This window comes from Cloeon dipterum, chromosome X, assembly GCF_949628265.1.
Source record: "Cloeon dipterum chromosome X, ieCloDipt1.1, whole genome shotgun sequence".
Taxonomy (NCBI): domain Eukaryota; kingdom Metazoa; phylum Arthropoda; class Insecta; order Ephemeroptera; family Baetidae; genus Cloeon; species Cloeon dipterum.
This window is the reverse complement of record NC_088790.1, coordinates 28,576,602-28,588,543: the sequence shown is the minus strand read 5'-3', so window position 1 is coordinate 28,588,543 and position 11,942 is coordinate 28,576,602. Positions and strand designations below refer to the sequence as shown.

Below are 11,942 nucleotides of genomic sequence, written 5' to 3'. Positions count from 1 at the left end.
AACAATAAAGGCTTAAACAGCTGGTGTATTTATTTATCAATTTATGAGTCAGATTGAAATAATCTGTACCGTGGCAGAAACTTCACGAATTAAATTTAATTGAATATCACGCTCACCTTGTTTGAGATAGGAAACATTGCAGCGGGCCATTCCGACCCTGGCCATTAAGGGAGCGATGATCCATGCATCGGGATCCTCGTCTGATAGAATTGTCCCTTCTTTTGTCACTGATACGCTGTAGTAATTAATGTGAAATAATTTAAATTTAAAAGGCAGTTGCACAATCGCCTAAAATTTAAATTTCATCTATAAGCACTTAAATAGTTTTAATAAGTTTTTACATACCTTTCCATTAACGAATTGGTCGTCGCTCAACTTGGTCGCATTTTCTTCAATCTCCATATTTTTCCAAAATAAATCTGCATCGTCGTCGAGATGGTTGGCATAGTGAATTTTCATCGAGTAGTGTTTGTCAAATTCATGGAAGGAGTCTCTTATTTCCTTCTTGATTTCTGTGATAAAATAAAAACAAAATCAAAGCTAGTAATATAATTATCATGCGCCGGAGTATTCCAATAATTTCTTAACGCTGAGAGTTTTGAGCAGAGATTTTAATAAATTTTTGTCACTCATCCACACAGGAATGTGGCCGCCGGGTTCCTTATTCTTTATCTCCTTTCCCTTTGAAATCATTGAGGCACCCATCTTGCCGCAAGTGAATAATCGGGAAGGTCATTATTTCTGATTGCAGGCCGAAAGTGCAATATACAAACAATCATTGGTTGATTTATCTTGCCATATAATTTAAATATTTTACTCGAAAATATATTTAAACAACTAGACAATGCTTGGTGTTTAAGGCCACGTTTAAAATCCATGTCAAATAAATTAACAGATTTACAAGTCTGTTAATTAAAAATTCTTACCATCAACTGTCTCCGTGGACGCAATTCCGGAAACGAGGAAAGCGCTGGAAGTTATTAAAATAAATAGATATCGGTTGTGAAATTGCGCTTTCCCCATTTTTATAGCTTTAGACCAGTTTGGCGTTCAGACGTAATATGAGGGGTTCGTTATTATAGGAATTTTCATCGCTTCGACTTTAACCGCTCAGCAAATTCCATTCATCTTTCCTGCGGTCTTTGCGGGAATTCGAAACGTGTGAAACATTTAAACTCGGTTTAGCCTTCACTGTTCTTTCCTCTTCGTCTTTTAATTTTTAGAAATTAGTGTTTCAATATTTTAAAATCATGTTTTTGTTGACTAATTGTAAGTGGAAAGTGGATAACCTTATAAGCAGTGGGGGCCATAAATTGGTTCTCACTGCGCAGATGCAAGATGGCGTCTGAATGTGGGAAACAAATAGCTCATCTTTTTGTATTCCCGAACAAGTGTCAAGAGTTTGTTTTATCGATCCAAAAGACACAATTAGTTCAAGTAATGCAAATAATACGTCACAATATTAACGCAAACGTTTCACGTGACTGTTTTTTCGCGCCATACTCCACCGGACGCCATATCTGCGTTTCGCTTGAATCTAGCCCCCGCTGCTCTTAAGTATTCAAATGGGTCAAGGAGACATTTCATGCTTGGTGCTGCGTACGTTGCATACCAAAATTAAAGCAAGTGAATTTAACACGTTAATAAATCGTGTTGTTTATGATAATATGTCTTCAGTATCGTTAAATTTAACTAATTCTTTTTGGCCAAATAAAGATTAGTATTGCATTTCATTACAATCAGATCTGTGATGGTATAAATCTTGCGAGTTTAATTGAAATTATCACGGCAGCAGCCAAGGTAAATAGAAGAGAAACACAAACACACTATGTTTCTAAAATTTTACTTCATTGTTATCTATAGCCCTTCAAAATGGGCTTGTATAATACATACAGTATTTTCCTAATACTATATTGGAGTGCCCAACAGGCCAACTTCAATTTACACAATGGTAGTTGGTGCTTGGACATGGGAACCAGGCAATTCCTACAATTCCTGTAATTCCTGGTCATTGTTTTCATCTTCTGCTTGATTATTGTCATCCGGCTGATTTCGCTCATCAAAGCATTCGATAAAGTCTCGAAACCATTGCGCCGGAGTTGTTTGAAATATTCTGACAATTTGATCCTTGGAGACCACACAGAGGGTGACCATAACAATCAGGGGTGTGATGATCCAGAAAACCACGAGAAACATTGATTTGAACGAACCTGAAAATTAAAAAAAAATAGACTTCAGTGGTTAATTTCTTGAATAGAATATACAATGTTCTTTAATGATAGTCAATCTTGAAGACCGTCTTTGACGAAGCTTCTGAGCACAAAAATCGATTCTTGAGGGTCGAATTCGGTAAAGTGGAAGTTCACACGCCGTGCTGGGCTTTTTGGTCGGAAAAAATATCCACTTTACATAATTCGACCCTTATGAATCGATTGGTTTGCTCAGAATTTTCGTCTAGGGCTCTTCCTCCGTTAAATTAATCAAATATAATGGGATTTTTAACCCAGACCATTGTCAGAAATGTTTTTGCTGTCGGAGTGGCTGGTACTAGGAACATTCTTGTCATTATCGTCGCATTTGTTCTCCTTCCACGCGTGCCGCAAACTGTCCCTCTTGCTGGAACACTTCCGAATTGCTGGGCACCACGAGCATTGGCCAGTTTTTTTCGCGTTGATTTGAAATTTCGTTTTGGTGCAGTCATCGCTGTTTTTTTGCCCCATGCACCGATCAGCCGGGAAAAATCTGACCACAGTCCCGTCCTTGACTTCATATTTTTCGAAATCCATGGAAAATCCAAGCTTGTAAGATTCAATGTAGCGACGGGGAACTTCAAAAACTTCGTGATGAGTGTACACGACTCCAAATTTATCTTCGAGGCATTCGGGACAAGCTTTTTGCAAATCTGTCATGTTGTAAGGCACTTTTCTGTAAACGAAATCGATTTCTCCTCTTTCCCCCAGTCTGACTTGAAAGCTGAACTCGTGTTGTCCATAATATTCGTCGTCGAATCGAAATTTGTTCCACTGGATGTAGAGGTTATTGCCTGAAAAAATATTTTCTTTTTATTTACAATCTCATAGGGCTTATAAAGTATTAAATATTAAGGGAAAATATTAAGTGAAGGATTCAGCGTTGAAAAATTGTGTCTGAAATTGCAGCTGAAATGCCTCTAAATCGAAAGTATAAATAATATGGTGATGCCATCTGTTGGCGGCTTCAACACCTGTAAATTGCTTAGTACAAACATCTCCACACAATGATGAAAAACTGCCACACGTATTTATTTTTGTTTCAGGTTGAACTCGACTGATTCGTATAATGATGATTGAAACAGATTTATCAGTTTCAAGAAAATGTTTAAATTAATGAGCTAATAATCGGTACCCCATGACAGCAACCCTGTGAGTACAACTAAAAGTTTGGGGTGAGAAAATTAATTTTAACGCTCACCTTTAACGAGGATAGAAATTTTACTGCTCCTCGTTCCGAATTTGCCATTTAAGGGAGCGATGTTCCATTTTTTATTGTACAATCGAAGTTCTTCTGGCTCAATTATTCCTTGAGGTGTCACTACTATGCGGGTGACATTCAGGTCGAAAAGTTGAAACCCAAATGGCACATCAAACGACACCTAAAACTCAAATTTATTCTTGAAACATTCCATATTTATTTTTGCAAATTTTTAAATACCGTTAGATACATGCTTTCGTTCCACGTCTTCGCATTTTTCTCACTCTCCATATTTATCCAAAATAAGTTGGCATCGTCGTCTGGATAGTTGGCATAGTGGATTTTCATCGAAAAGTTTTTGTCAGTTTCATAGAAGTGGTCACTTTCCTTCTCAATTTCTGTGGAGAATACAACCATTTCAAAAAGAGGCAAAATGAATTTTAATCAAATGGGAGACTGCATATATGGAAAAGAAATAAAAAATGGAAATAGTGACAAAGAAAAACGCAATCCGAGACGCGTAATTTTTAATTTACTACATCCAAAAATTCTCCGCTAGAATTTTATGATAGTAAAACAAAATTAAAGATCCTCGCTGCAAAGCTCGTGATAATTAAACATGCGCCGGCATATTCTAAGAATTTCTAGAACACTCAAGATATGCTGACATTTTTGAGACATAAATTCAAAATATTTTTCCATATATTTATTGGTTACGTCATTCCACTCAGGAATGTGGAATCGGGAAGGTAATTTTAGATTGCAGACCGAAAATAAGAGCAAGATCACTGATTGTTTTACATTGCCATACAAATAAAATAATTTCCTTTAAAACATATTTGAAAAACAAGAAAATATGCTTGGTGTTTAAGACCACACGTTTAAAATCCAGGTCAATGAAATTAACAGATTTGTATCTATGCCAGATATAAATTCTTACCATCAACTGTCCCCGTAGACGCAATTCCGGAAACGAAGAAAGCGCTGGAAGCTATTAAAATAAAAAGAAATCGGTCGTGAAATTGCGCTTTCCCCATTCTTTTAGCTTTCGATCTCTTTGGCGTTCGGACGTAAAATGAGGTATTCGTTATTATAGGAATTTTCATCGCTCTGACTTTAACCCCTCAGCAAATTCCATTTATCTTTCCTGCGGTCGCTGTCTTTGCGGGAATTCGAAACGTGTGAAACATGTAAACTCGGTTTAACCTTCGCCGTTCTCTCCTCTTCGTCTTTTAATTTTTAGAAATTAGTGTTTCAATATTTTAAAATCATGTTTTTGTTGACTAAGTGGAAATAGTGGACATCTAGAAAAAAATGGCTGCTCAATTTATTATTCAACTCCCGCAAGATGTTTGTTTAACTGACAGTTGAGAGAAATTGTTTAATTTCACATAGGCTACAGTAGGTTTCAGATTGCTCAAAAATCTTATTGAATAAAAAAATCCATTTAAAATTATTTGCTCTGTTCGATCAATTTTTCGATTTAGGGTCCATATAAAATAGTCCATTGGCTCATGCACCGACATGATCACCCTGTTTGTTCCTCCGTCCCACTCTCCAAAACCTGAAAAACTCCCCGATTCTCTCTTCGCTCCCCAATTTATGCTTTCTCTCTTTCCCTTCGAATTAATTCCTAACATTTTATCAGCTTTCTGCAACATTAATGTTTCCAAAAAAATTAAACATGCTGGCTACTAAATGTTTTGTCTCTCTGCTGGTCTTGCCCACTCGTCGCCTTGCATTATTGTGTCTTTATACAATCATATACATTGCAACGTTTTGACCTCTCTTCAAGATAGGAATTTGAGGGGTTGGCAGCGAGGCACAACACCTCTTTTTATATTAGGGAAGTGAAGGAGTTGAGGTTAAAATAAATATATTGACAGATTAAAATAATGAAATGATGACATCAGCGCTCATTCTAAGTAATTCAATATGAAAGAACCTAAAACGTAAGCATCTCATGTATATAGTTGTAAAAATGGGTCAAGGAGACATTTGATGCTGTGCCACTTTGCATTGGTGCTGCACACATTGCATAACAAAATCAAAGTAAGTGAATTTAACACGTTAATAAATCGTGTTGTTTATGATAATATGTCTTCAATAACGTTAAATTTAACTAATTCTTTATGGCCAAATAAAAATTAATATTGCATTTCATTACAATCAGATCTGTGATGGAATAAATCTTGCTTCGCGGCGAGTTTAATTGAAATTTTCACGGCACTCAAGGTACATATAATAGAAACACGCAAATATTTCTAAAATTTTACTTGATTGTTTTGTAGCCCTGCAATATGGGCGTTTATAACATGTACAGTATTTTCCTAATACTACTATATTGGAGTGCCCAACAGGCCAACTTCAATTTACACAATGATGGATGGTGCTCGGACATAGGGACCAGGCATTTCCTGCAATTCCTGGCCTTCCTGGTCATCGTTTTCATCTTCTGCTTGATTATTGCCATCCGGCTGATTTGGCTCATCCAAGCATTCGATAAAGTCTCGAAGCCATTGCGTCGAATTTGTTTGAAATAATCTGACAATTTGATTCTTGTAGACCACACAGAATGTGACCATAAAAATCAGGGGTGTGATGATCCAGAAATTCAAGAGAGTCATTGATTTGAACGTACCTGAAAATTAAGAAAAAAAATGGATTTCAGTGGCTAATTTCTTGAATATAATATACAATGTTCTTTAATGTAAGTCAATCTTGAAGACCGTCTTTGACCAAGTTTCTGAGCACACCAATCGATTCTTGAGGGTCGAATTCGGTACAGTGCATGTTTTTCCGGCAAAATGTCCAGCGCGACGAGTGAACTTTATCCCGCCAAAACGATATGAACGTCTATATGCGTGACCTGCGCATGCGTCAGAGCTGGTTTGGGCACCTGTACGAATGACTTCTTTGTCACATATATCCAGCTTTGACGCATGCGCACTTCTCACAATCATATTGTTTTGGCGGGTAAAAAGTTCTACTTGATCTGCGCACGTCATGCTGGCCTTTTTGGTCGGAAAAATATTACTTTAACTAATTCAACCCTCAAGAATCGATTGGTGTGCTCAGAAATTTTTGTCTAAGGCTCTTCCACCGTTAAATTAATCAACTATAATGGGATTTTTGACACAGACCATTGTCAGAAATTTTTTTGCTGTCTGAGTGGCTGGAACTCGGAACATTCTTGTGATTATCGTCGCATTTGTTCTCCTTCCACGCGTGCCGCAAACTGTCCCTCTTGCTGGAACACTTCCGAATTGCTGGGCACCACGAGCATTGGCCAGTTTCTGTCGCGTTGATTTGAAATTTAGTTTCGGTGCAGTAATAGTTGATTTTTTTCCCCATGCACCGATCAGCCGGGAAAAATCTGACCACAGTCCCTTGTTTGACGTCATATTTTTCGAAATCCATGGTAAATCCAAGCTTGTAAGATTCATTGGAGCGGCGGGGAACTTCAAAAATTTCGTGATGTGAATACATGACTCCAAATTTATCTTCGAGGCAGATGGGACAATTTTTTTGCACAATTTTCATGTTTAAGGGCATTTTTCTGTAAACGAAATCGATTTCTCCTCTTTCGCCCAGTCTGACTTGGAAGCTGAACTCTGAACCCCCAAAATATACGGGGCGGAATCGAAATTTGTTCCACTGGATGTAGAGGTTATTGCCTGAAAAAATATTTTATTAATATAGAGCTTTGAAATTTATTGTGTTTTCGGAGCAAAAAAAAAAAGGTTTAAAAATTTTACGAAGATATTCTTAACCGATTTTTGTTTTCATCTCGTCAAAAGGGAAAATATTAATTGAAGGATTCAGAGTGGAAACATTGTGTCTGAAATCGCCGCGGAAACGCCTTAAAATCAAAAGTAGTAAAGCTGCGCAACGTATTTATTTTTGTTTCAGATTGAGCTTGACTGATTCGCATAATGATGATTCAAATATATTTATCAGTTTCAAGAAGAGATTCAAATTAAAGAGAGCTAAGAAATCTTTACCATGCATGACAGCAACTCGGCGAGCAAAATTTAATTTTCAAACTCACCTTTAACGAGGTGAGAAATTTTACTGCGGCTCGCACTGATTTTGGCATTTACGGGAGCGATGGTCCATTTTTTTAAGTACCATTGATAATATTCTGGCTCAATTATTCCTTGAGGTGTCACTACTATGCGGGTGACATTCAGGTCGAAAAGTTGAAACCCAAATGGCACATCAAATGACACCTAAAACACAAATTTATTTCTGAAACATTCCATATTTATTTTGCAACTTTTTAAAAACCCTTTGAAAGTAGCTATCGGCATACGTCTCCGCATTTTTCTCACTCTCCATATTTATCCAAAATAAGTTGGCATCGTCGTCTGGATAGTTAGCATAGTGGATTTTCATCGATAAGTTTTCATCATTTTCAAAGAAGTGGTCGCTTTCCTCAATTTCTGTGGAGAATACAACCATTTCAAAAGAAATATTTGAATTATGCGAAATGACTTTTGATCAAATGTTAGACTTCAAATTTGGAAAAAATAGAAAATGGAAATAGCGAAAAAAACGCACTCTGAGACGCGTAAATTTTAATATGCCGCATCCAAAAAATCTCCGCTAGAATTTGATTATACACAACGCACAATATTGAATATTCTAGCTGCAAAGCTTGTGATAATTAAACATGCGCCGGCATATTCTAAGAATTTCTAGAACACTCAAGATATGCTGACAATTTTGAGACGTAAATTGAAAATATTTTTCCATATATTTATTAGTCACGTCATTCCACTCAGGAATGTGGCTATCAGTTCTAACCATTCTCCTTTGAATTCAATTAAACAGCAATCTTGCCGCGAGTAAATAATCGGGCAGGTAATTTTAGATTGCAGACGGAAAATTAAATGCAAACAAGAGCAAGGTCATTGATTGTTTTACATTGCCATACAAATACAACAATTTCCTCTAAAATATCTTTAAAAAACTAGACAATGCATTGTGCTATAGACCAGGTTCAAAATCCAGATCAATATAATCATCAGAATGCTATCTGTGCTAAATATAAATTCTTACCATCAACTGTGCCCGTGGACGCAATTCCGGACACGAGAAAAGCGCTGGAAGCTATTAAAATAAAAAGAAATCGGTTGTAAAATTGCACTTTCCCCATTCTTTTAGCTTTCGATCTCTTTTGCGTTCGGACGTAAAATGAGGGGTTCGTTATTATAGGAATTTTCATCGCTTTGACTTTAACCCCTCAGCAAATTCCATTCATCTCTCCTGCGGTCGCTGTCTTTGCGGGAATTCGAAACGTGCGAAACATGTAAACTCGGTTTAACCTTCGCCGTTCTTTCCTCTTCATCTTTTCACTATTACAAATTAGTGTTTAAATATTTTTATTCGTGTTTTTGTTGACTAAGTGGAAGTAGTGGACATCTAGAAAAAATAGCTGCTCAATTTATTATTCAACTCCCGCAATATTTCCGCCTCTGATGTGTGTTTAACTGACAGTTGAGAGAAATTGTTTAATTTCACATAGGCTACACAGTAGGTTTCAGATTGCACATATATTGCAAATTAAAATAATGAAATGATGACATCAGCGCTCATTTTAAGTAATTCGACATTAAGAACCTAAAACGTAAGCATCTCATTATTTATATATATAGTTGTAAAAATGGGTCAAGGAGACATTTGATGCTGTGCCACTTTGCGTTGGTGCTGCACACGCTGCATACCAAAATTAAAGTAAGTGAATTTAACACGTTAATAAATTATGTTTCTTATAATATGTCTTAAATAGCGTTATATTTAACTGATTATTTTTTGCCAAATAAAGATTAGTATTGCATTTCATTACAATCAGATCTGTGATGGTATAAATCTTGCTTTGAGGCGAGTTTAATTGAAATTTTCACGGCACTCAAGGTACATATAATAGAAACACGCAAATATTTCTAAAATTTTACTTGATTGTTTTGTAGCCCTGCAACATGGGCTTCTATAACATGTACAGTATTTTCCTAATACTACTATATTGGAGTGCCCAATAGGCCAACTTCAATTTACACAATTGTTTCTTGGACGTCGGTGCCAGGCAATTCCTGCAATTCCTGGCCTTCCTGGTCACTGTTTTCATCTTCTGCTTCATTATTGTCATCCGGCTGATTTGGCTCATCCAAGCATTCGATAAAGTCTCGAAACCATTGCGCCGGAGTTGTTTGAAATATTCTAACAATTTGATCCTTGGAGACTACACAGAGGGTGATCATAACAATCAGGGGTGTGATGATCCAGAAAACCACGAGTGACATTGTTATAAAAGAACCTGAAAATTAAAAAAAAAAATAGATTTCAGTGGATAAATTCTTGAATATAATTCAATGTTCTTTGATGTTAGTCAATCATGAAGACCGTCTTTGAAGAAGTTTCTGAGCACACCAATCGATTCTTGAGGATCGAATTAGGTAAAGTGGACATATTTTGCGACCAAAAAGTGCAGCGTAACGTGAACTTTTTCCCGCCAAAACATTATGATCGTATTTGCGAGAACTGCGCATGCGTCAGAGCTGGAAAACACCAACCACCGGCTGCTAGCGGCTAACGCCACGCCTCTCCTCGGCCACACCAGCTCTGACGCAGGCGCAGTTCTCGCAAATACGTTCAAAATGTTTTTGCGGGAAAGAGGTTCACACGTCGTGCTGGACATTTTGGCCGGAAAAATGTCCACTTTACCTAATTCGACCCTCACAAATCGACTGGTGAGCTCAGAAACTGCGTCAAAGACGGTCTTTAATCACTCTTCCTCCGTTAAATTAATCAACTAATGCTGAGATTTTTAATCCAGACCATTGCCAAAAATTCTTTTGCTCTCAGGGTGGCAAGAACTCGGAACATTCTTGCGATTATCGTCGCATTTGTTCTCCTTCCACACGTGCTGCAAACTGTCCCTCTTGCTGGAACACTTCTCGATTGCTGGGCACCACGAGCACCGATCAAAATGATTCGAGCTGATTTGATATTTCGTTTTGGTGCAGTCGTCGCAGTTTTTTTGCCCCATGCACCAATCAGTCGGGAAAAATCTGACCACAGTCCCGCCCTTGACTTGATATTTTTCGAAATCCATGGAAAATCCAAGCTCGTAAGATTCGTTGTAGGGGCGGGGAAATTCAAAAACTTCGTGATGAGAATACATGACTCCAAATTTATCTTCGAGGCAGTTGGGACAAGCGTTTTGCAAAACTGCCATGTTGTAGGGCACTTTTCTGTAAACGAAATCGATTTCTCCTCCGTAGCCCAGTCTGACTTGAAAGCTGAACTCGTGTTCTCCAAATTTGTCGTCGTCGAATCGAAAGTTGTTCCACTGGATGTAGAGGTTATGACCTGAAAAAAATATTTTATTTGTATTTACAACCTCTTAAAATAATACAAATATAGAGGGCTTTGGAATTTAGTGTTTTCGGTGCCAAATAGACTGTTTATTTAGAAACGATTTGAATGGTTTAAGGTGTTGTTATTGTTATATACACCAGCAGGGGCCAGATGTGCAATAAAATTGGCTCGCACTGCGCAGATGCAAGATGGCGTTTGACTGTGGGAAACAAAAAGCTCTCTCTGGATTGCCGTACGAGTGTCAAGAGTTTGTTTTTACGATCCAAAAGACACAGTTAAGTTCAAGTAATGCAAATTATGCGTCACAATATTGACCAAAATTTCCTTCTTTTCGCGCATTTTCTCGTGACAGTTTTTTCACGCCATATCTGCGCGTCGCGCGAATCTGGCCTCCACTGATATACACTGTTTTATTCAAACTCGCCTTCGATATTTTAGTTAAATAGTTATCATCGGCGTTTGGCTTTACCGAATTTATTAAAGAAAATTTAATTTATAAAATCAAAATTAAAAAACTTAATTTTGTTTCTTTCAGACTGATTCGTATAATGATGATTCAAATATATTTATCAGTTTGAAGAATATATTTAAATTAAAATAGGCTTAAAATCTGTACCATGACAGAAATTCTGTGAGTACAACTGAAATTTAAGGGTGAGATTTTCTCACCCTTGCCTTGCAGTGTAAAATTTAACAATCACGCTCACCTTTAATGACTTGAGAAATTTTACTGCGGCTCATTCCGAATTTGGCATTTAAGGGAGCGATGGTCCATTTATCGTAATATCGAAGATCATCTGCTCGAATTATTCCTCGAGGTGACACTATTACGCGGGTGACATTCAGGTCAAAAAGTTGAAACCCAAATGGCACATCAAGCGACACCTAAAACTCGAATTTATTCTTGAAACATTCCATATATGTTTTTGCAAATTTTTAAATACCATTGAATTAACGTCTACGTTCCACGTAGTCGCATTAAATTCATGCTCCATATTTTTCCAAAATATGTTGACAATGTCATCTGGATGGGTAGCATAGTGGATTTTCATCGAGAAGTTTTTGTCAGTTTCAAAGAAGTGGTTTCTTTCCTCAATATCTGTGGAGAA

At 37.1% G+C, this 11,942-nt stretch overlaps 2 protein-coding genes across 2 annotated transcripts; both read right to left on the bottom strand.

Annotated features, from left to right (window-relative positions):
- Window positions 1-1,986: 1,986 nt before the first annotated feature.
- Window positions 1,987-3,867, bottom strand: LOC135946378 (plexin domain-containing protein 2-like). Its single transcript, XM_065494588.1, has 4 exons — window positions 3,691-3,867; window positions 3,451-3,631; window positions 2,510-3,043; window positions 1,987-2,210 (listed from the first exon to the last, which is right to left on the bottom strand). The coding sequence occupies exons 1-4, from the start codon at window positions 3,865-3,867 to the stop codon at window positions 1,987-1,989; spliced, it is 1,116 nt and encodes a 371-aa protein (XP_065350660.1).
- Window positions 3,868-9,506: 5,639 nt separating this feature from the next.
- On the bottom strand, window positions 9,507-11,574 carry LOC135946377 (plexin domain-containing protein 1-like). Its single transcript, XM_065494587.1, has 3 exons — window positions 11,541-11,574; window positions 10,291-10,824; window positions 9,507-9,769 (listed from the first exon to the last, which is right to left on the bottom strand). Exons 1-3 carry the CDS (start codon window positions 11,572-11,574, stop codon window positions 9,507-9,509), a joined length of 831 nt encoding a protein of 276 aa, XP_065350659.1.
- Between the last annotated feature and the right edge of the window lie 368 nt (window positions 11,575-11,942).